The sequence below is a fragment of the Hyperolius riggenbachi genome, chromosome 8 (genome assembly GCF_040937935.1).
Source record: "Hyperolius riggenbachi isolate aHypRig1 chromosome 8, aHypRig1.pri, whole genome shotgun sequence".
NCBI lineage: Eukaryota > Metazoa > Chordata > Amphibia > Anura > Hyperoliidae > Hyperolius > Hyperolius riggenbachi.
The window spans coordinates 58,233,568-58,257,667 of NC_090653.1; the positions used below are offsets into that span (position 1 = coordinate 58,233,568).

At 44.8% G+C, this 24,100-nt stretch overlaps 2 protein-coding genes across 3 annotated transcripts in view; both read left to right on the top strand.

Moving 5' to 3' along the window:
* The first annotated feature begins 5,921 nt into the window (after positions 1 to 5,921).
* Positions 5,922 to 6,869, top strand: LOC137527325 (olfactory receptor 8G50-like). Its single transcript, XM_068247834.1, has one exon. The coding sequence runs from the start codon at positions 5,922 to 5,924 to the stop codon at positions 6,867 to 6,869; it is 948 nt and encodes a 315-aa protein (XP_068103935.1).
* Positions 6,870 to 15,965: 9,096 nt separating this feature from the next.
* Positions 15,966 to 24,100, top strand: part of MVB12A (multivesicular body subunit 12A) — a 44,594-nt gene continuing 36,459 nt past the window's right edge. The window contains exon 1 of one of the 2 annotated variants that reach the window (XM_068249434.1): positions 15,966 to 16,054. The gene's annotated coding sequence lies outside the window, so the exon portion shown is untranslated. Of the gene's footprint in view, positions 16,055 to 16,409; positions 16,701 to 24,100 lie in introns of those variants that run through there. The other variant, XM_068249432.1, reaches the window with a different exon arrangement.

Below are 24,100 nucleotides of genomic sequence, written 5' to 3' on the forward strand. Positions count from 1 at the left end.
CCGTTGGCAGGTGCATAGATCTCATTGAAAGCTACAGGAGTCGCTTGTTCTCAATAATTGCTTTGAAAGGTTGTAAAAAAAATTACACTAAAGTACATGTGAAGTGGGAAGGAGCAAAGTTACGTCAGTAGTTAGAAGCCTTTGGATGGTCTAAAGGCTTCTTGGATACTCGTAGAGCCCATTATTCCAGCACAAAGTCCTCCTTCATCTTCTGGCCACACCCTGTGAAGCAGGTGGTGTCAGCACACTACGCTCAACCAGGCTCCTCATGGCAGCCATGTAATTGTGCGTGGGGCGCGTAAGGGTAATTCAGGCTCCGGCAGTTGCAGGACCCCAAATTACATCTCCCTCGGAGTTGTGACAACTCGGAGGTGGAATAGTATTTAACGCCGCCAAGGAGTTTTGCGGCAGCAGGGAGAAACGTCATTCGGCTCGCCCTGTGCCCAACTCACCGGCGACACGTACATACATACGCCACCCCTGGCCATGGATGGATGCAACTGGATTTTTTATGCACAAACAAGGTCTGTGCAAGCCCAGTCCGGATATGCTCATTCATAGTCTTGCTCACAACTGGAGAACTCTATTTGACATGCTTGAGTCCAATAGGTACAGAGAGATTCTGCGCTGGAACGGTTGGCTGTAGGGAGATTCAGGAAGCCTCTGGACCAACCAGAGAGTTCCCACTACTGAGATTAATACATTAACTAACTTGAATTCACTTTAGGCAGCCTTTAGGAGTGCTATCATTTTTACCTGTGCCATTTTTATTTTCATTATTAGTTGAAGTAGCTGGATAGTGTACTGGTTAAGGGTTCTGCCTCTGATACAGGAGACCACGGTTGAATCTCGGCTCTTCCTGTTCAGTGAGGAGACCTTGGGCAAAACTATCTAACACTGTTCTGCTTATAGAGTATGCCCTGGTGGCTGCAGTTCTGATGCTTTCAGTCTGTCAGGAAAAAATCGTGATATAAATGTTTTGTGTCTTGTCTTGAAGTATTCTGTTAAATCAAAGCTCTAAAGGACAGTCTGATTTTTGTTTAATGCACAACGGCCTCAATTCACTAAGATCATGCTGGAGATAGTAAGGCAAGAGAAAACTTACCTCCACACAGTGAGAGAGTTATCTTATCTCTTCATTCCTTAAGTTACCTCCTCTGTAGTTAAGTTACCTCCTCTGTAGTTAAGTTACCTCCTCTGTAGATATTTTCACACACAGTTAATTAACAGCCTGTCTTTAACTTTAGAATTCTGGAGTTATTTTAAGGAGTGAAGAGTTAACTTAAAGACAGAAGAGTTAACTTTAGGTTTTCCTGAGGTAAAATGTTTCCTGAATACGACATGCCTCATCACCATGGTGATCACTCTAAAAACGTTATTAAAGACAGGAACTAAGCTTAGTGAATTGAGGCCAATGAAGATTGCCACTTAGTTAGTTTAGAGTTATTTCAAAGACAACAGTTTTTGTTTTCGTGAAGAGGAAGCAACAGATCTGTCCACATCTGTACATGTTGATGTTTATGTTACACATTAATTACCAAATATTCCCCTAGGTTTAACAACAAGCAAACCCTCAAGGGATTAATTTAAAGCAAATAGCTTTATATATAATGCAGGCTCCCTATCAATCAACCAGACGTTGAACTTGCCAGTTGCCATTAATATGTTACAGTGTATTTGTGAGAACTATTCTCCTACAGGATTATTCTCATACATTTTTATCATTATGAAACAATAAAAATAACTCAGTAAACAGTCTGTAAGTAACTTCTAATTAAGTCAAGAAGACTTAATAATATGACAGATATTGAATCTGCATTCTACACTGTGTGGCTACTATGGGGCTCTGTGCTCAATTCTCAGCATTAGTGCAAATGCTAAGTGGCACTCTAGCCAAGATTCGTAAATCATCAGCTACCTGATTGAACAGGTAAGTCAGCCCATATTTATGTCTGCAAATCAGCTTGTCTTTGAATTGTAAAATATTTTACTTTATTGATGACAGATTAAAGTGATGGAACAAAGTGTTCTGTACACACAGATAGACACCCAGTATAACAATTTATATTACTCTTTACTGAAAAAAAACATGCAGAGATACAACATACACCATTATCATGTAATGCAGCTTACTTATAACAGAGAGGATCACAGAGTGAAAATACAGGAATAACAATCCCATAAAGATCATCATCACATTTTACACACAGTGACATCTTGTGGTTGTTTTACTATACTGCAGTTTAAGGTAATAATGTTGTTAAAGTAAACCAGAGCTGACATGAATTAAAAGTGTGATACATACGTGGGGCTTCCTCCAGCCCCATGCACATGGATCGCTCCCACGCCCCCATCCTCAGTCTTCTCCCTCCTTGGTACCGGGTCCTGTAACTTCAGCCAGTCATGGCCAGTCTGTGCAAAAGAAGTGCGCCCTCTACGTACCTCTCCAGCAGCTGACATTTGTCAGCTCTGGTACACTTTAAATCTCTAACAAAAAGGAATCCAGACCAGAATAACTGATCCAATCTAAAAACAAGCAAAAAAGGGAGAGGAGGAGGGCTCCATAGTGTAAAACAATATTTATTGTAGAATCTGCGCAAAAACAAATTGCACTTACTAGATGAATGAGCCTGTAGCAATGGGCTGTGCCCAATCCTGGTGACCTCAGGGATGCCTGCTGCTGAACTGCCGTGGCCTGCGGATGTCTGTGCCCTGGTGGTTGGGGGGTGGGTGGGTGGCTGTTACTTCTGGTGTTCGTGTGTTGGCAGCATCACAACACGTTTAGGCGAATCCGCGCCCTCATCAGGACCTCCCCTATATCAACACTTTGGGTGTTTGTGCGCTGGCAGCGTCACAATGCATTTAGGCGAATCCTCGCCTTCATCAGGACCCTTTTATGTTTTTTCACAAGCATGGGCATAAGAGGAGCAGCTAGCAGTGTGAAGCCAACCACCTTCCACAGCATCACCTCTGATTCCTAGAAGCGCAAGATTTGCCTTTTTTATGTGAACAATCTCAACTAACTTATCCAAGGTAGACCTTAGACATTCTTTTCTCCTGAAGCAGTAATATGGCCAATAACTTGTTTCCCTAATTATCTCCAGACTCATATTGGTGGCCGGAGAGAGGGTAACGTGATACTGATAGCCTGAGAAGGACAAAAATATATACAAATTGAAAATACACATTCTACACCAATTGACGCTTCATTTTGTTCTACATTAGATCATCCTGTTATTTATTATCACTTTTATTTATATAGCACAAACATCTTCCATAGCACTGTACATAGTATAAAACAGACAATAGTGGGCAGGACAGGATTTGTATTTTCCAGAGCCCAAGGCCCACTGTCACCAACCCCCCCCCCCTCCCTCATTCTGTCCGACAACCTGACTAGTGATCACTGGTTTGAATGGGCTCCCCTCTGTTTTGCTGCTTTGCCCCCGTTCAACAAAGAAGCAGTGCGTGCTCTGTCCACTCCATGTAATTTTGCACTGCTGCCTGGATGCACAGCAGCCAATAGTGTTCTGGGCTTGCATATTTCAGAAATTATGCTCATGCATGAGCAGCACTTGTCAAGTATGCCAGAGGCGGCCTTTGGGGGTGGCAAGTGGGGCAATCGCCCCTGTGCCCCGTGCCTGAAGAAGGCCCGGCACCCTCTGCAGGGGCTTTGGATTTCTCCCTGACAGTACCTTGTCATGAAGCATGCAAGCAGGGGGAGGCTGGCCAATAGCAGCTGCACCAGCTTCCCATTAGCCAATGCTGGTGTTGCTGTGGCCATCCAATCATAGAGAAAGGAGGGACAATATTTTAAAGAAGTGCCGCTCAGCTGATATGCAGCGGCCTGCAAGCATTGCTACATCAATATAGTGCCCCTGTGCTGCCTAGCCAAACTAAAAGGAGACCCCCCAGACGTGCTGCCAACGAGAAGGAGATCCAGGAGAGAAACCCCCAGCAATGCTGCAGATGTGTGCTTCCCAGCTACCGTGTTTACATTGCCAAGCAATGCATCTGCAGGTCTGCTATGTCTGACAGAGTGCCGGGCCCTCAGCAAGAATGGTCGGAGCAGACAGGTGAGTTCGGGTGAAGGGAGTCTATGGGCTTGATTCACAAAAGAGTGCTAACTGTTAGCACGTTGGTTTTCGCACGAATTTTCGCATTGCGCGCGATCGCGAATTTCCGCGCGAAACGATATCGGTTTCGCGCACAAACGTGTCTTTTTCATGAAAACGATACCAATTTTGCGTGAAAATTCGCGTTTGCGCGCGAAACCGATATCGTTTCACGTGAAAATTCACGATTGCGCGCAATGCGAAAATTCGCGCGGAAATGGCCGTGCTAACAGTTAGCACTCTTTTGTGAATCAAGCCCTATATGTGGAGGGAGCTCCTGTGTGAAAGGAAAGGCAGAGAGATTGGCCTCCCCTCCCATAAGGTAAAAGACCGGCACTGTGCAGGGAAGGTTAAAGAGACACTGAAGCGGAAAAAAAATATGATATAGTGAATTGGTTGTGTACTATGAATAATTACTAGAAGATTAGCAGCAAAGAAAATATTCTCATACTATTATTTTCAGGTATATAGTGTTTTTTCTAACATTGCATTATTCTATAATATGTGCAGATTACACAACACTCAGCATTCAAAATGAGTCTTTCAGAGCAGTCTGTGAAGTAATGACCTCTCCTCTAGCAGAGAAAAAGTAAATAGTCCAGGAACAGTTGAGATAATAAAAGTCAGATAACAGCCCTCTCCACAACTAACTTAGTCGGAGAGCTTAATGGCTTGTTTACATAGAGATAACAACTGGAGTTTCTCAACTCTTCCTGTACTGGAAACAATTACACTGATGTATCTGATCTTAATGTTTTATTTCTTAGCTGTGCTACACATACAAATCATAATATCATCATTTTTTTTTCGCTTCAGTGTCTCTTTAAAGGTCATGTTCTGGTTCGGCCACTGGCAGAAAAAAAAATAATTGACCTCAGTCTGACAAACCCTGGGGGGGAGGGGTGTTATACACAGCATATCTGTGTCTTTAGGCCCGGCATATGACACTTGCCCCAGGCCCCGCATACTCTAAGGCCACCTCTGAAGTATGCATACACATAACACTCATTCATCTGGGCAGGAGCACCAAATTACAAGCATCATGTGCTGCTTCTTTGTCCTCTGTGCTACTGGCTGCAGTCAGAGCCACCAACAGATGCAGCACAATGGAGAGAAGCCCTTCCAAAACAGAGAACAGGTAAGTAGAACGATCCAAAACTACACATGCTGGCATAGATAATAATAATTGCAGTATTTGTATAGCGCCTTTCTCCTGTCGGACTCAAAGCACTTGCGAGGCAGCCACTAGAGCGCACTCAGTAGGCAGTAGCAGCGTTAAGGAGACTTGCCCAAGAAACTCCTTACTGAATAGGCGCTGGCTTACTGAACAGGTAGAGCCAAGATTTGAACCCAGGTCTCCTGTGTCAGAGGCAGAGCCCTTAACCATTACACTATCCAGCCACTGCTCAGGTGTAATTTACATAGTGACAATTTAGCACTTAGGGCTAGGCAAGGCAGATCTTAAAATCAGTCAGTAGTAAGTTTTGAAACAGTATTATACCATCTAGGTGGTTATCATTCAAACCTTGCAGCACTAGTACATCCCATTTTGAACATTATCTGCATGGAGTCTAATTGCTCTCTCTCTATTTCTCCCAGTTGTTTTTGTTTCCACCCACAAAACATGTTAATAGATTAACTGGCTTTTTCTAAACTGGCCCAGTGCAATAGTGAGAACATTCGATTGTGAGAACCACTGAGGCTCAATTAACAATATATCAAAGAATAATGATAACACAGTAAAATGTAAAGTATAGATAGTAGTCATCATTGTGATTTTTTTCTTCCAGATGACAGAACAAAGTCATGTCTTCAAGCCTATCCAATCAGACCATGGTATCATTTTTCTTTATTCAAGGAATTACAGATATTGCAGAACTTCAAATATTAATCTTCTTCCCTGTTCTGCTTATTTATCTTGTTACACTTGGTGGCAACATGACTATTCTTCTACTGATCTGCTTGGATCATCACCTCCACACTCCGATGTACTTCTTCCTGGCCAACCTGTCGGTTGTGGACTTGTCATCTTCCACCATCACTCTGCATAAAGTCCTTGTTATCTCCATAGCTGGAGATCACTTGGTTTCCTACCCGGCATGTATAACTCAAATGTATATTTTTGCGTCTCTGATTGGACATGAGCTTCTGATTTTGTCTGCTATGAGCTATGATCGCTATATAGCCATTTGCAACCCCTTGCGGTATCATACAGTCATGAACAGTAGAGTTTGCTCTTTACTCGTCACGGGCTGCTATGTGATGGGCTTCATACAAGTCCTCCCTGCTGTGGTCATCTTCTCAAGCTTCACTTGCTACACCTCCAATGAGATCAACCACTTCTTCTGTGACATGATACCCTTGATGAAAATAATCTGCAATGACACCTCTGTCTTGGACGTTTTATTCCTCATTCAAGGGATTTTTGTTATAACCCTACTCCCTTTCCTTTTTACTCTAATCTCGTATATTTTCATCATTCTTGTTATACTGAAGATCAGATCAAAAGCTGGAAAGAAAAAGGCCTTCTATACATGTTCCTCACACCTAACGGTTGTCATCCTTCTCTACATCACGCTTGTGGCTCAGTACTTGACCCCAAAGTCATTTAGTACATTGAACGCAAAGAAGATGTTCTCACTATTCAATACAGCAGCCATTCCCATGTTAAACCCTTTGATTTATAGCTTGAAAAACAAAGACGTAAAGTCAGCTATGAGTCGTAGATTAGCTTTGTTTAAAGTGATAAGATAAACAACGCTTTGAATACAAGCTATTTTGCCAATGCCTAGTGCATTTATTGTGTACTAGCTGGTCGCCTGGCGTTGCCCGGGTATGTAATTGGCTAGTGTTAACTTTGCCCACTTTTTCTAATCCTAACACACAATTACTCAAGGATGACCTAGTTTGTGAGCTTTGCGGTTTTTGGCATCAATAATTGGCATTCAGGGACAGATCTATGGGGGGGGGGGGGGGGGCAGACGGGTCTCTTGCCCCAGGCGCAGTTTGTTGAATTCTTAAAAAGGCGGCAAAATTTGGATGGGGAATGGCAGTTTAGGCGACAAAACCTGATCTTTAGGCGCCAAAACCTGTCCTTTAGGCGCCAAAACTGAATGGGGAATGGCAGCTTAGGTGCCAAAACCTGACCTTTAGGCGCCAAAATCTGACCTTGCCCCAGGCGCAACTTGGTCTAGATCCGTCCCTGTTGGCATTGAAATGAAATAAATCTAATTGGCTGTGGCTCCACTCCTTTGAAAATCAATAGGTGAATTTTGATTAGCTTTTGTAGGCTTCACCCACTTTGCTGAATATTAATCCCAGTCACCCAGTGACCAACTGTGCAAAGTTTAAGAAACCTGCCATTGACAGAATAAGAAAAACAAAAGTTTGCTTTCTTAAAACAGAAAGAATTTGCGATAATTCAGGTTGGAGTGAGCTTAAAATGTCTCCCAGTGCATCACTGTTAAATATATGCAAATTAACCATTGTTACCCTTAAAAGCTAAACACACCTCCAGAACCACTGGAATGCAATGATGTGTCAGCTTGTTGATTTGTACAGAGCCCTAATAATCCAACATGCATACAGACTGTTTTGGATTGTTTGATCCTCATCAGTGCATAGCATGGATTACTTTGGCTCTATGCAGTAGAGCTTGTAACACCGAGAGGTACAGACTAGCCAGAAGGCTCATGGTGACCCAGAACTCATTGGAGTGTGTAAGGGACTACAATGGTCCTAAAAGCCCCCTTACTAAGATGTTAAGAAAAACAAAAGTTTGCTTTCTTAAAACAGAAAGAATTTGCAATAATTGGAGTGGTTGGAGTGAGCTTGAGATGTCTCCCAGTGCATCACTGCTGAATATATGCAAATTAACCATTCTACCCTTGGAAGCTAAACACACCTCCAGTGTAACAGTGTAAGAATGACTGCAGTTTACATTTTCCAGTGAAATTTGTATTTGTCTCTTTTTGGTTATGAGAATAAAAAGTATCCTATACTTTATTCCAGATAATGTACTATGTGTGTGCCAAATTTCATTCAAACCCGTTCAGCCGTTTTTGCGTGATCGAGTAACAAACATCCAAACATCCAAACATCCGAACTTTCCCATTTATTATATTGGTAGGATTTTAAAAGTACATCTGTGAAGATAATTATAGGCAACACAGTTTTCACTGAGGAAAAGTTAGCCAGGTATAGGTGCCCCCTGTATTACTAGCCAGATATAGGTGCCCCCAGTATAGGTGGCCAGGTATAGTACCCCCAGTATAGGTTAGCCAGTTTTAGGTGCTCCCAGAATAGGTTATCCAGGTATAGGTTCCCCCAGTATAGCTTAACCAGGTATAGGTGCCCCAGTATAGGTTAGCGACAGGGACGGATCAAGACCAAGTTGCACCTGGGGCAAGGTCAGTTTTTGGTGCCTAAACTGCCATTCATTTTACCGCCTTTTTAAGAATTCAACAAACTGCGCCTGGGGCAAGATACCCGCTTACCCCCCCCCTAGATCTGTTCCTGGTTAGCGAGCTATAGATACCCCCAGTACAGGTGCCTTCCACCCCCTGCAGCGATCCCGGCACTGTTACTCACCGTGTCTCTCTCCAGCACTGATTGCAGCACCCCCGCTGTGTACTGCTTCATGATGTCATCAACGTCATGACGCTGAGTCCCGATGCTCCGCTCAGAATAGACTAGAGCTGTACATGACAGGCGTGCTGCGATCGGTGCTGGAGAGAGGCGCAGTGAGTAACAAGTCTGAGGATCACTGCAGAGGGGGTTCAGGGTGTGGGGCGCACCTATACTAGGGAATCTATAGCTGGCTGAGGGCTCTTGCACACTACATGTGATTCCAATTTTTTTAAACAATCCGATTTTTGATTCTGATTTTAAAAAGTACCCCATGCTGTTATGTTTTTTAATCGGAATTAAAAATCGGATCGTATAAAAAATCAGAATCGCATGCGGTGTGCAAGAGACCTAACTTATACTGAGGCTCCTCTAGCTGGATTACCTTTACAGGGGACAAATAGTACATTAGAAAACCTCCTGGGCGGCATGTCCGATACAGTGTTGGAGGTTAAAGGACAACTGAAGTGAGAAGAATACGGAGGCTGCCATATTTATTTCCTTTTGAACAATACCAGTTGCCTGGTAGCCCTGCTGATCTATTTGGCTGCAGTAGTCTCTGAATAAAGGCCCCTTCACACCAGCTGCATTCCATTTCATTTTTAAAAAGGCTTGCGATTTTCCAAACACATGTAAAGTTGCAATTGGAATCGTGGGATTGCATTTATACTGAATGCATTTGCCATTTTCAGAAAAGACCATCATAATTCTGCTGCATTTTTCCTGCTTTTTAACCACTTGCCGACCGCCCACAGCCCATGGGCGGCGGCAAAGTGGATGCCTTAAGGACCGCAATACGCCTTAGGGCGTTGCGTCCTTTTCCTATGCCGGGGGAGCGATCGCGTCATTGATGACGCGCGCTTCCCCCGGCAACTGGCTCCGCCCACCCGCCGTAACATCCCGCCGGCCATACGGAAGCGCCGGCGGGATGTTAACCCCGCGATCGCCGCTACAAAGTGTATAATACACTTTGTAATGTATACAAAGTGTATTATACAGGCTGCCTCCTGCCCTGGTGGTCCCAGTGTCGGAGGGACCACCAGGGCAGGCTGCAGCCACCCTAGTCTGCACCCAAACACACTGATCTGCCCCCCCCCGCCCACTGATCGCCCACAGCACCCCTCAGACCCCCCCCTGCCCACCCCCCAGACCCCTGTTTGCACCCAATCACCCCCCTAATAACCCATCAATCACTCCCTGTCACTATCTATCAACGCTATTTTTTTTTATCTCCCCCCCTGCCCCCTCCTGATCACCCCCCCACCCCTCAGATTCTCCCCAGGACCCCCCCCCCCCAGACCCCCCCCCCCTGTGTACTGTATGCATCTATCCCCCCTGATAACCTGTCAATCACCTGTCAATCACCCATCAATCACCCATCAATCACCCCTGTCACTGCTACCCAACAATCAGCCCCTAACCTGCCCCTTGCGGGCAATCTGATCACCCACCCACACCAATAGATCGCCCGCAGATCCGACATCAGATCACCTCCCAAATCCATTGTTTACATCTATTCTCTCCTCTAAACACCCACTAATTACCCATCAATCACCCATCAATCACCCCCTATCACCACCTGTCACTTTTACCTATCAGATCAGACCCTAATCTGCCCCTTGCGGGCACCCAATCACCCGCCAACACGCTCAGATTGCCCTCTGACCCCCCCTTATCAATTCGCCAGTGCATTAATTACATCTGTTCTTCCCTGTAATAACCCACTGATCACCTGTCAATCACCTGCCAATCACCTATCACCCATCAATCACCCCCTGTCACCAGCTGTCACTGCCACCCATCAATCAGCCCCTAACCTGCCCCTTGCGGGCAATCTGATCACCCACCCACACCAATAGATCGCCCGCAGATCCGACATCAGATCACCTCCCAAATCCATTGTTTACATCTATTCTCTTCTCTAAACACCCACTAATTACCCATCAATCACCCCCTATCACCACCTGTCACTGTTACCTATCAGATCAGACCCTAATCTGCCCCTTGCGGGCACCCAATCACCCGCCCACACGCTCAGATTGCCCTCTGACCCCCCCTTATCAATTTGCCAGTGCATTAATTACATCTGTTCTTCCCTGTAATAACCCACTGATCACCTGTCAATCACCTGCCAATCACCTATCACCCATCAATCACCCCCTGTCACTGCCACCCATCAATCAGCCCCTAACCTGCCCCTTGCGGGCAATTTGATCACCCACCCACACCAATAGATCGCCCGCAGATCCGACATCAGATCACCTCCCAAATCCATTGTTTACATCTATTCTCTCCTCTAAACACCCACTAATTACCCATCAATCACCCCCTATCACCACCTGTCACTTTTACCTATCAGATCAGACCCTAATCTGCCCCTTGCGGGCACCCAATCACCCGCCAACACGCTCAGATTGCCCTTTGACCCCCCCTTATCAATTCGCCAGTGCATTAATTACATCTGTTCTTCCCTGTAATAACCCACTGATCACCTGTCAATCACCTGCCAATCACCTATCACCCATCAATCACCCCCTGTCACCCCCTGTCACTGCCACCCATCAATCAGCCCCTAACCTGCCCCAATCTGATCACCCACCCACACCATCCGATCGCCTGCAGACCCGCAGTCAGATCACCTCCCAAGTGCATTGCATCTGTTCTCTCCTCTAAACACCCACTAATTACCCATCAATCACCCCCTGTCACTGCTACCCATCAGATTAGACCCCCATCTGCCCCTAGGGCACCCAATCACCCGCCCACACCCTCAGACCCCAGCCCTGATCACCTCGCCATTGCATTACTTGCATCTATTCCCCCCACTAATCACACCTTGAGACACCCATCAATCACCTCCTGTCACTACCTGTCACCCCCTAGCACACCTACCCATCAGATCAGGCCCTAATTTGCCCCGTGTGGGCTCCTGATCACTCGGCCAAACCCTCAGATCCCCCTCAGACCCCCTGCTGATCACCTCCCCAGTGCATTGAGTGCATCTATTTTCCCCTCTAATCACCCCCTGAGACACCCATCAATCACCTCCTGTCACCCCCCTAGCACTCCTATCCATCAGATCAGGCCCAATACAACCTGTCATCTAAAAGGCCACCCTGCTTATGACCGGTTCCACAAAATTCGGCCCCTCATAGACCACCTGTCATCAAAATTTGCAGATGCTTATACCCCTGAACAGTCATTTTGAGACATTTGGTTTCCAGACTACTCACGGTTTTGGGCCCGTAAAATGCCAGGGCGGTATAGGAACCCCACAAGTGACCCCATTTTAGAAAAAAGACACCCCAAGGTATTCTGTTAGGTGTATGACGAGTTCATAGAAGATTTTATTTTTTGTCAAAAGTTAGCGGAAATTGATTTTTATTGGGTTTTTTTCACAAAGTGTCATTTTTCACTAACTTGTGACTAAAAATAAAATCTTCGATGACCTCGCCATACACCTAATGGAATACCTTGGGGTGTCTTCTTTCTAAAATGGGGTCACTTGTGGGGTTCCTATACTGCCCTGGCATTTTAGGGGCCCTAAGCCGTGAGGAGTAGTCTAGAAAACAAATGCCTCAAAATGACCTGTGAATAGGACGTTGGGCCCCTTAGCGCACCTAGGCTGCAAAAAAAGTGTCACACATGTGGTATCGCCGTACTCAGGAGAAGTAGTATAATGTGTTTTGGGGTGTATTTTTACACATACCCATGCTGGGTGGGAGAAATCTCTCTGTAAATGGACAATTGTGTGTAAAAAAAATCAAACAATTGTCATGTACAGAGATATTTCTACCACCCAGCATGGGTATGTGTAAAAATACACCACAAAACACATTATACTACTTCTCCTGAGTACGGCGGTACCACATGTGTGGCACTTTTTTACACCCTAAGTGCGCTAAGGGGCCCAAAGTCCAATGAGTACCTTTAGGATTTCACAGGTCATTTTGCGACATTTAGTTTCAAGACTACTCCTCGCGGTTTAGGGCCCCTAAAATGCCAGGGCAGTATAGGAACCCCACAAATGACCCCATTCTAGAAAGGAGACACCCAAAGGTATTCCGTTAGGAGTATGGTGAGTTCATAGAAGATTTTATTTTTTGTCACAAGTTAGCGGAATATGACACTTTGTGAAGAAAAACAATTCAAATCAATTTCCGCTAACTTGTGGCAAAAAATAAAATCTTCTATGAACTCACCATACTCCTAACGGAATACCTTGGGGTGTCTTCTTTGTAAAATGGGGTCATTAGTGGGGTTCCTATACTGCCCTGGCATTTTAGGGGCCCTAAACCGTGAGGAGTAGTCTTGAAACAAAAATGACCTGTGAAATCCTAAAGGTACTCATTGGACTTTGGGCCCTTTAGCGCAGTTAGGGTGCAAAAAAGTGCCACACATGTGGTATTGCCGTACTCGGGAGAAGTAGTATAATGTGTTTTAGGTTGTATTTTTACACATACCCATGCTGGGTGGGAGAAATACCTCTGTAAATGACAATCTTTTGATTTTTTTACACACAATTGTCCATTTACAGAGTTATTTCTCCCACCCAGCATGGGTATGTGTAAAAATACACCCCAAAACACATTGTACTACTTCTCCCGAGTACGGCGATACCACATGTGTGGCACTTTTTTGCACCCTAACTGCGCTAAAGGGCCCAAAGTCCAATGAGTACCTTTAGGATTTCACAGGTCATTTTGAGAAATTTCGTTTCAAGACTACTCCTCACGGTTTAGGGCCCCTTAAATGCCAGGGCAGTATAGGAACCCCACAAATGACCCCATTTTAGAAAGAAGACACCCCAAGGTATTCCGTTAGTAGTATGGTGAGTTCATAGAAGATTTTATTTTTTGTCACAAGTTAGCGGAAATTGATTTTAATTGTGTTTTTTCACAAAGTGTCATTTTCCGCTAACTTTTGACAAAAAATAAAATCTTCTATGAACTCACCATACTCCTAACGGAATACCTTGGGGTGTCTTCTTTCTAAAATGGGGTCATTTGTGGGGTTCCTATACTGCCCTGGCATTTTAGGGGCCCTAAACCGTGAGGAGTAGTCTTGAAACGAAATTTCTCAAAATGACCTGTGAAATCCTAAAGGTACTCATTGGACTTTTGGCCCTTTAGCGCAGTTAGGGTGCAAAAAAGTGCCACACATATGGTATCGCCGTACTCAGGAGAAGTAGTATAATGTGTTTTGTGGTGTATTTTTACACATACCCATGCTGAGTGGGAGAAAGATCTCTGTAAATGGACAATTGTGTGTAAAAAAAATTAACAAATTGTCATTTACAGAGATATTTCTCCCACCCAGCATGGGTATGTGTAAAAATACACCCCAAAACACATTATACTACTTCTCCCGAGTACGGCAATACCACATGTGTGGCACTTTTTTGCAGCCTAACTGCGCTAAGGCGTCCAAAGTCCAATGAGCACCTTTAGGCTTTACAGGGGTGCTTACAATTTAGCACCCCCCAAAATGTCAGGACAGTAAACACACCCCACAAATGACCCCATTTTGGAAAGTAGACCCTTCAAGGTATTCAGAGAGGGGCATGGTGAGTCCGTGGCAGATTTCATTTTTTTTTTGTCGCAAGTTAGAAGAAATGGAAACTTTTTTTTTTTTTTTTTTCCTCACAAAGTGTCATTTTCCGCTTACTTGTGACAAAAAATAATATCTTCTATGAACTCACTATGCCTCTCAGTGAATACTTTGGGATGTCTTCTTTCCAAAATGGGGTCATTTGGGGGGTATTTATACTATCCTGGAATTCTAGCCCCTCATGAAACATGACAGGGGGTCAGAAAAGTCAGAGATGCTTGAAAATGGGAAAATTCACTTTTTGCACCATAGTTTGTAAACGCTATAACTTTTACCCAAACCAATAAATATACACTGAATGGGGTTTTTTTAAATCAAAAACATGTTTGTCCACATTTTTCGCGCTGCATGTATACAGAAATTTTACTTTATTTGAAAAATGTCAGCACAGAAAGTTAAAAAAATCATTTTTTTGCCAAAATTCATGTCTTTTTTGATGAATATAATAAAAAGTAAAAATCGCAGGAGCAATCAAATAGCACCAAAAGAAAGCTTTATTAGTGACAAGAAAAGGAGCCAAAATTCATTTAGGTGGTAGGTTGTATGAGCGAGCAATAAACCGTGAAAGCTGCAGTGGTCTGAATGGAAAAAAAGTGGCCGGTCCTTAAGGGGTAGAAAGCCCTAGGTCCTCAAGTGGTTAATTTAGGCCAACATAGTGAAAATCGCAAAACGCAAGTTGTAAAATGTGTTTATTTTTTGCGATCTTTGGTGTGAAAAGAGCCAACAGAAATAAGCATGTCAATGTCAGTAACATCTGATCTGCATACGCTTGTTCAGGGACTATAGCTAAAAGTATGGGTCTATGGCTACAAGCAGATCAGGGGCTTGATTCACAAAGCCATGCTAACTGTTTAGCACGGGTGTGCTAAACAGTTAGCACGTGAAGTGCAGACTTTTGCGCGCGCAAAGTACCGCGATTCGCGCGATCGCGGACTTTTGTGTGCGCAAATTGCCGTGATTCGCGCGTATCGCGGCAAGTTGCGCACGCAAAAGTCCGCTATCGCGTGAATCGCGGCACTTTGCGCGTGCAAAAGTCCAGGAACGGCACTACACGTGCTAACTGTTTAGCACACCCGTGTTAAACAGTTTGCATGGCTTTGTGAATCAAGCCCCAGGTGTTTTTGACATTATTGTCAGACCTGACAAGATTAGCTGCATGCTTCTTTCAGGTGTTATTCAGACACGATTGCAGCCAAATAGATCAGCAGGGCTGCCAGTTTGCCATTCAACTGGTATTGGTTAAAAGGAAATAATTATGGAAGCCTCCATATTCTTTTAACTTCAGTTGCCCTTTAAAGAGGCACTACAGCGAAAAACTGTAAAATTTAAAATATGTGCAAACATATACAAATAAGAAGTACGTTTTTTCCAGAGTAAAATGAGCCATAAATTACTTTTCTCCTATGTTGCTGTCACTTACAGTAGGTAGTACAAATCTTACAAAAGTGACAAGTTTTGGACTAGTCCATCTCTTTATAGGGGATTCTCAGGGATGTATTTATTTTCAAAAGCACTTAGTAAATGGCAGTTGCTTTGTCCAACTGCCAAAAAACTGTGTAGGAAGCAGGGAAGCTGGCCAGCATCATTGTTTAAATCCTTTTTAGGGACTATCTTATACAGAATAAAGGCCTTGCTGAAAATCCCCTATGAAGAGATGGACTAGTCCAAAACCTGTCACTTCTGTCAGATTTCTACTACTTACTGTAAGTGACAGCAGCATAGGAGAAAGGTAATTTATGGCTCATTTTACTCTGGAAAAAAATGTACTTCTTATTTGTATATTTTTGCACATATTTAAAATTTTGCAGTTTTTCGCTATAGTGCCCCTTTAACTACAGAGATCTTTGGATGGCAGCGTGGCTCAGTCCTGGCTAACAAACTGCTGCTGTGTTGTCAGATCACAGACCAGAAACTCCAGCTCTGTGTCTGACTGCTCTACAAGTAGCTGAGCTGAGGGGAGGGGGAGGATTCAGGAAGCAGAGAAACTGTGTGTGTGCCTGAGTGTGTCCTTCCTTATCTCTGCAGTACAGCAAGCTGCACAGAGCTTATTTTCACAGACCCTATGAGTTACTTACAGACTACAGGAATAGGGGAAGCAAATCCCTTTATTTACGTGCTGTGTGTAAACTTACTGACTGGTTGGCAGTGCTGCTCGGAAGCCTAGCATGCGTAGAACGCGTCGCTTCCTCTTGTGACTGCCAGTGAGTAAATCCATGCCGGTATTTCCAGCTGCCCATAGTTGGGCTGCTCTACCTGCGCCTAGGTGACTCCCATCCAGGAAGACGGAAAGGTCCAGTCAGGGGCCAGACGGGACAGCTCTGTCCTCTGATAAACTGGGCATTCTGGAAGGTAAGACATAGGTGATACCTTCTGTTTTAAGAAGGCAACCTTCTGCTTTTCATATCATCTTAGTAAGGAGGCTTTTTGGTCTCTTTCAGCCCCTTACACACTCCTAGGAGTTCGGCTTCACCACGAGCTTGCTGGGTAATCTGTAACTCAGGTTGTAGCAGTGTATTTGTATGAAGTCTCAAAGTGGACCTGAACTCTTGCACAGGACAGAAGAAAAACATAGAGAAATGTGCCCTGTATGTATTTAGAGAGTTTAGCCTGTCTAATTCCCCCATCTGGACACTGATCTCTTGCATAGGACAGAAGGAAAGCAAATACATGCAGCCTGTGTGTCTTTAGAGAGTTTAGCCTGTCTAATTCTCCCTCATCTGAGTTTAATCACAAGTGTAATTTGATCCCTCAGCTGTGCCAGCTCAGGAATTTCGGCAGTCCTATTCAGAGCAGCTTATTTGTAAACACGGGAAGTTAACCTTATGTCTGCTTCTGTGAAAGCAGGAAGTAGACATACCGAATATTTATTGCAGGATTAGTATTAGCTGTAACAAAGAATTTTTTTTTTTAAAGTGAACCTGAACTCTTGCACAGGACAGAAGGAAAACAAAGAGGAAATGCACCCTGTATGTATTAAGAGAATTTAGCCTAATTTCCCCTCATCTTTGTCTAATCACAAGTTGTAATTTGATCCCTCACTGTGTCAGCTGACTGCCACAGCAGATAAGCTTATTTGAAAGCACAAAATGTTAACAATATGTCTGCGTCTATGAAAACAGGAAGTAGATACACTGCAGATGTATTGTAGGATTTGTATCAGCTGTGAGCTTGCTGTTTAGTCTGTATCAGCTATTAGGCCTAGTGCACAACACACCAGAGCGGTTCCGCTGTGGTCTGCGATCTGCTTGCGGCTGCGGATACGCTTGGGTAATTTATTTCAATGGGCTGGTGCACACCAGAGCGGGAGGAGTTTTGCAGAAACGCATACTCCCGGGCTGCTGCAGATTTTGGATTGCGGAGGCGTTTCTGCCTCAATGTTAAGTATAGGAAAACCGCAAACCGCTCTGAAAAACGGCACTTCAGAGCGGTTTGCCAGGCGTTTTTGTTACAGTAGCTGTTCAGTAACAGCTTTACTGTAACAATACATGAAATCTACTACACTAAAACCGCTACACAAAACCGCAAAACGCTAGCTGAAACGCTACAGAAAAATAAGAAAAAGCGTTTCAAAATCTGCTAGCATTTTGCAGATCTGCTAGCGGTTTTTGGTGTGCACCGGGCCTATGAAAGAAATGCTTTACTTTAAAGGCTACTATGCTGTTGCTTATATTTTAGAGCAGAGAGGAAGTTCTGAGTTCAGGTTGGCTTGAAATCAGGATTAATTCAAGACTTCTTGCTTTTATGGATGGCTAACATGGTACAACACTCTACTGCTACTACAGTGTGATTGTATGTCACTGGGGGGATTACTGTATATAGAGCTCAGTAGTTGTATTATAATTTCCTTGAAGTATGTCTCCCTAGGGAGCTTCAAAAGTTAAAGGGGCACTACGGCGAACAACTGTAAAATTTAAAATATGTGCAAACATATACAAATAAGTACATTTTTTTCCAGAGTAAAATGAGCCATAAATTACTTTTCTCCTATGTTGCTGTCACTTACAGTAGGTAGTAGAAATCTGACAGAAGTGACAGGTTTTGGACTAGTCCAACTCTTTATAGGGGATTCTCAGGGATGTATGTATTTTCAAAAGCACTTAGTAAATGGCAGTTGCTCTGTCCAACTGCCAAAACACTGTGTAGCGAGCAGTGAAGCTGGCCAGCATCTTTGTTTAAATCCATTTAGGGAATATCTTTATAAAGAATAAAAGCCTTGCTGAGAATCCCCTATGAAGAGATGGACTAGTCCAAAACCTGTCACTTCTGTCAGATTTCTAGTACCTACTGTAAGTAACAGCAACATAGGAGAAAAGTAATTTATGGCTCATTTTACTCTGGAAAAAACACACTTCTTATTTGTATATGTTTGCACATATTTTACAGAGTAACCAAGCAGCTCAGGGTGACCCAAACTACTAGGAATGTATAGGGGGATAAAAGGAACAAAAAAGCCCTCCTACTAAAAAAGCAAGGCTTGGTGTAATTTGCCTTCTTAAAACAGAAGGAAATTTGCAATATTTCAACTATAAGTGAACATTTGTGGTTACCCACAATGCACTACCACTAAATATGCAAATTATCCCTTTTCGCCCTTGTTAAGCCAAGCAAGCATCCAGAACCGCTGGTGTATAGCAAGCTTATATGTGAGAGAACGCGGAAAAGTCGCTGCATGTGCTACTGAGGAGGTGGCTGATTCCGCGTCCAGCGCGGCGGTTTGCACGCGGCAGCGTGTGTCTGGTGTGGCTGAGTCTGTTAGTGCACACAGGCTTAGGAATACGCGCGCGCGTGCTGAGGGGCAGAATTCTTATACTGGGCAGAGAGAGTCAGCTGATCACGCCGATCAGCTGACTCCAGAGCAGGATACTATTGGTTGATCAATTAGGGGTGGTGCTGGGGAGCACTACTCCATATATAGTTACTGCTGGCCAGTTGCAAGTTGTCTGCCGTTGTGAACACTACGTGGAAGCACTCAGACCTTAGTCAGATCCAACAGTGTGTTTGAACCAGGTGGACCTGGGAATTCACACTGAGCCAGATTACTTGAACTGTTATTCTGTTTATGCTTAAGCTAGTTCCAGGGTGCTGAGACCACGGACCTCGCACTCAGACTAGGGAACTGTATTATCATTTGTGTTATACTCCAGACTAGTTCCAGGGTGCTGAGACCACGGACCTCGCACCCAAGACTAGGGAACTTCTGCGATCACTTCAGACTAGTTCCAGGGTGGAGAGACCACGGACCTCACACCCAGACTAGGCATTGTTTGATATCTGTTATGACTTATTGCTTTCTTGACTACTCTTCTGTCCTCTGATTCGGTACCTCGCATATCTGATATTCCGTTGCCATACCCTGCTTACCTTGGATATCGAATCAGCCTTCTGTCTTTGTACTTTATCTGTCCGTGTGTTACCGACCAGACGTGTCCGACCTCGAGAGCTATCTCTCCTCTTAAGAGATAGTCTCCAGACCAGATAGTGACATCCACCTTCAGGTGTCACTCACTCTCTGGCCCTTCCTGTCTCCAGCCTGACTCCACCCCTTGGAGAGTCTCAGGCTGCTGGAAGGTTTCTGTACTCTCAGAGCAGTGTTCCTTTACTGCCTAATATCACCTGCCCAGCAGGTGCTTTACTCAAAGTACTACTGTTACACCAAACACTTACATACTTATAGGTGTCCAGAGGTTAGCAATATATCTGTATTATCGGTGATTCTGCAGATCATCAATAATCAGGTATATATCTGCATTCTTGGTGATACTGCAGATTACCAATAATCAGATTCTCTCTGCGTGCCGACACCAATCGTTACAGAACGGCAGACCAAACCCAAATGGACGCACTCCGCAGCCGTCTCGATGTACTCACCACTACGGTGGAGAATTACACCCGAGTACTGGACAGTCACCAGACTCAAATCAACGCTTTGTCTGGGACTGTACAAGTTTATCAGACGGCAGTGGATACCGTGCGATCTCCTCCTAGCACAGACATACGCATTGCTGTACCTGAAAGGTTTTCTGGTCACAGATCTGACTTCCATAATTTTGGAAACAGAGTGTTGTCATACTTTGAGTTAAGACCTAATTCATCAGGGACCGTGGCACAGAGAGTAACCTTCATTAAGACTCTATTGTCAGGGGATTCCCAGACTTGGGCATATAGCCTTCCCACGGGGGATAAGGCCCTGACCTCGGTAGAGGAATTTTTCAAAGCTATGGCTATAATTTACGATGACCCGGATATTGCCTCTACTGCTGAGCGGAAGCTCAAGTTGTTGCGGTAGGGCAAAGGTCCGGTAGAAAACTATGCTGCGGAGTTTAGAAAGTGGGCAGTATCAGCTCGATGGGACTCATTTGCTCTTTTAGACTGTTTCTTATCGGGGTTGTCAGACGCAGTTTCTGATCTAATGTTGGGTCATCCTGAGCCCAAATCCATTGATGAGGCCATTTCATCGGCCATCAGAATTGATCGTCGTTTACGATACCAAAGACAGACCCGGGGTAGGAACAATGTGAGATACTTGTCCTACGCAGCGTCTCCTTCTGTTCCATCTCCACCTGCTTCACCCCCAACGGAACCAATGCAGATTGGTCGGTCGAGATTGTCTCAGGTGGAACGGAGACGTAGGGAAACAGAGCAGCTCTGTCTATACTGTGCAGAGGGGGGTCATAAAGTGCAGAATTGTCCCAAGAAGTCGGGAAACGCTGCCGCCTAGGTGTAGTCGGAGGTAATACCCTAGGCGCGTAGTCTTTACCTCTCGATGACAAACGTTTTCTTCTCCCTTGCACTATATCATGGCAGGATAAGACAGAGACTACTGAGGCCTTCATAGACTCTGGCTCAGCAGCTAATTTTATGGATTATGCGTTTGCTAAGAAATTGGGGATTCCGATCTCCCCACTAAAACAACAGATTCGGGTCACTGCAGTGGATGATTCCCCTCTGCAGAGTAATCACCCTCTTTCCCAGACCCCAGACTTGGGGGTCACAATAGGGGTGTTGCATAAAGAAAGTTTATCATTTTTTGTGTTACGAATGGCAACCTCCACGATCATTCTAGGCATGCCATGGTTACAAATTCACTCGCCTCAGATTAATTGGGCTACGGGTCAGCTAACAAGCTGGTCTGCCCATTGCTATCATCATTGTCTAGCGAAAGTAACCTTTGGTAAAACCAAGATTCACATGGAGGGATTGCCAGATCAGTATTCAGAATTTGCAGACGTGTTCTGTCCCAAGTCAGCAGATAAACTTCCTCCACACCGTCCCTTTGATTGCCCCATTGATCTCAGGTCTGGTTGTATGCCCCCTAGAGGTCATCTCTATAATTTATCTGGGCCAGAGAAGTTGGCCATGCAGGAATACATCCGAGAGAACTTAGCTAAAGGTTTTATTCGCCCTTCTCGATCCCCGGCAGGGGCAGGGTTCTTCTTTGTGAAAAAGAAAGATGGAGGCCTCCGGCCCTGCATTGATTATCGAGGCTTAAATAAAACTACAGTAAAAAATCGCTATCCTTTGCCTTTAATAGACGATTTATTTACTCAAGTCACCAATGCTAAGATTTTCTCAAAACTGTATTTGAAGGGTGCTTACAACCTTGTGCGGATCAGGGACGGTGATGAATGGAAGACGGCCTTTAACACACCCGACGGGCACTACGAGTACCTGGTGATGCCCTTCGGGTTGTGTAATGCCCCGGCTGTCTTTCAAGAGCTGATTAATGAAGTCTTTAGAGAGGTGTTGGGCAAATTCGTCTTAGTATACTTAGACGACATACTAATTTTTTCGTCCAACCTCTCAGAGCACAGAGATCATGTTAAATTTGTGTTACGGAAGTTGAGACAAAACATGCTGTACGCTAAGCTGGAGAAATGCATTTTCGAAGTGACCTCTGCTGCCTTTCTAGGGTACATAATTTCAACCTCTGGCCTCTCTATGGACCCTGGAAAAGTTTCAGCTGTTTTGGAGTGGCCCCAACCTGTGGGACTAAAGGCTCTCCAGAGGTTTCTGGGGTTCGCCAACTACTATAGGAAGTTCATAAAGGGGTACTCTACGGTGATCTCACCTCTCACCAGTCTCACAAAGAAAGGGGCAGATACTCACCACTGGTCCCCTGAGGCCCATGCTGCTTTTTCCACTCTAAAGAAATTGTTTTGTACTGCACCCATTTTGAGACATGTCGACACCACCTTCCCCTTTATCGTGGAGGTAGATGCCTCAGAGGTAGGGGTAGGGGCTGTGCTGTCTCAGCGTTTTGGGTTGCAGGGAAAGTTACACCCCTGTGCCTATTTTTCACGTAGGTTTTCACCCGCAGAGAAGAATTATGATATAGGTAATAGGGAACTTCTAGCCATTAAGTTGGCCTTTGAGGATTGGCAACATTGGCTAGAGGGTGCAGAACATACCATTACTGTCTATACTGACCACAAGAATTTTGAGTACATTGAGGGCGCTAAGAGACTTAGCCCCCGACAGGCTCGGTGGTCATTATTCTTCTCGAGATTCAGATTTGTAATCACGTATACCCCTGGTAGTAAGAACATCAAAGCTGATGCTTTGTCCAGATGTTTTGAGCCCGAGACAGCACAGCCCTCAGACCCAGAAACCATTCTTCCTCAGAAAGTGGTTCTGGCAGCCACTGAGACCTGGAGGGACTTGACAAAAACGTTGAGTCCATTCCAACAGGATGTACCTGAGGGGAAGCCTGAAGGGGTCATGTTCATACCATTGCCTTTTCGTCTTCAAATTCTGCAGTTGTTCCATTCCCACAAGAATGCTGGGCATCCTGGGGCCACCAGAACTCAGTGTGCCTGGTGGCCGTCATTGACAACTGACTGCAAGGAGTATGTAAGAGAATGTGCAGTGTGTGCTAGAAGCAAACCCTCCCGTCAGGCACCTGTTGGGACATTGCAATCATTGCCAGTCCCGAGTGAGCCATGGACCCATCTGTCCATGGATTTTGTGGGCGAACTCCCCAGGTCTGAGGGCATGACGGTCATTTGGGTGGTAGTCGATCGTTTCAACAAGGTGGCCCATTTTGTCCCCCTGAAAGGACTCCCCTCAGCCCAGGAGTTGGCCAATCTCTTCATCCAACATATTTTCCGGCTGCATGGTATTCCGGAAAATATAGTGTCAGATCGGGGAGTCCAATTTATTTCTAGGTTTTGGAGGGCATTCTGCCATCAGTTGGACATGGAACTATCTTTTTCATCAGGCTACCACCCACAGACCAATGGCCAGACCGAGAGAACCAATCAGTCTCTGGAACAGTTTCTGAGGTGTTATGTGGCAGATGTTCAGACCGACTGGGTCAAATTCCTGCCATTTGAAGAATTTGCACACAACAACTTTAAGAGCTCCTCCTCAGGTTTTTCCCCATTCCAGGTGGTGACAGGAAGGCCACCTAAGTTCACCCCATTACCAGTTGCTGCCACTCCGTTTCCAGGCCTGGAGGATTGGCAGAGGTCCTTGAAGCAGACTTGGGGAATGATAGAAAGAAATTTGAGGAGGGCCTTTCAGAGTCAGAAGAAACAGGCTGATAAAAGGCGTTCCATAGAGTGGGAATTCCTTCCAGGTGACTTGGTCTGGGTGTCCACACGACATTTGGCTCTGAAGCAACTGTCTCCCAAGTTCGGTCCCAGATTTGTGGGTCCATTTCCAGTGACCAGGAAAATCAATGATGTCACTTATGCCATTGATCTCCCCTCCAGCATCCGAGGTGTGAGATCGTTCCATGTGTCCTTGCT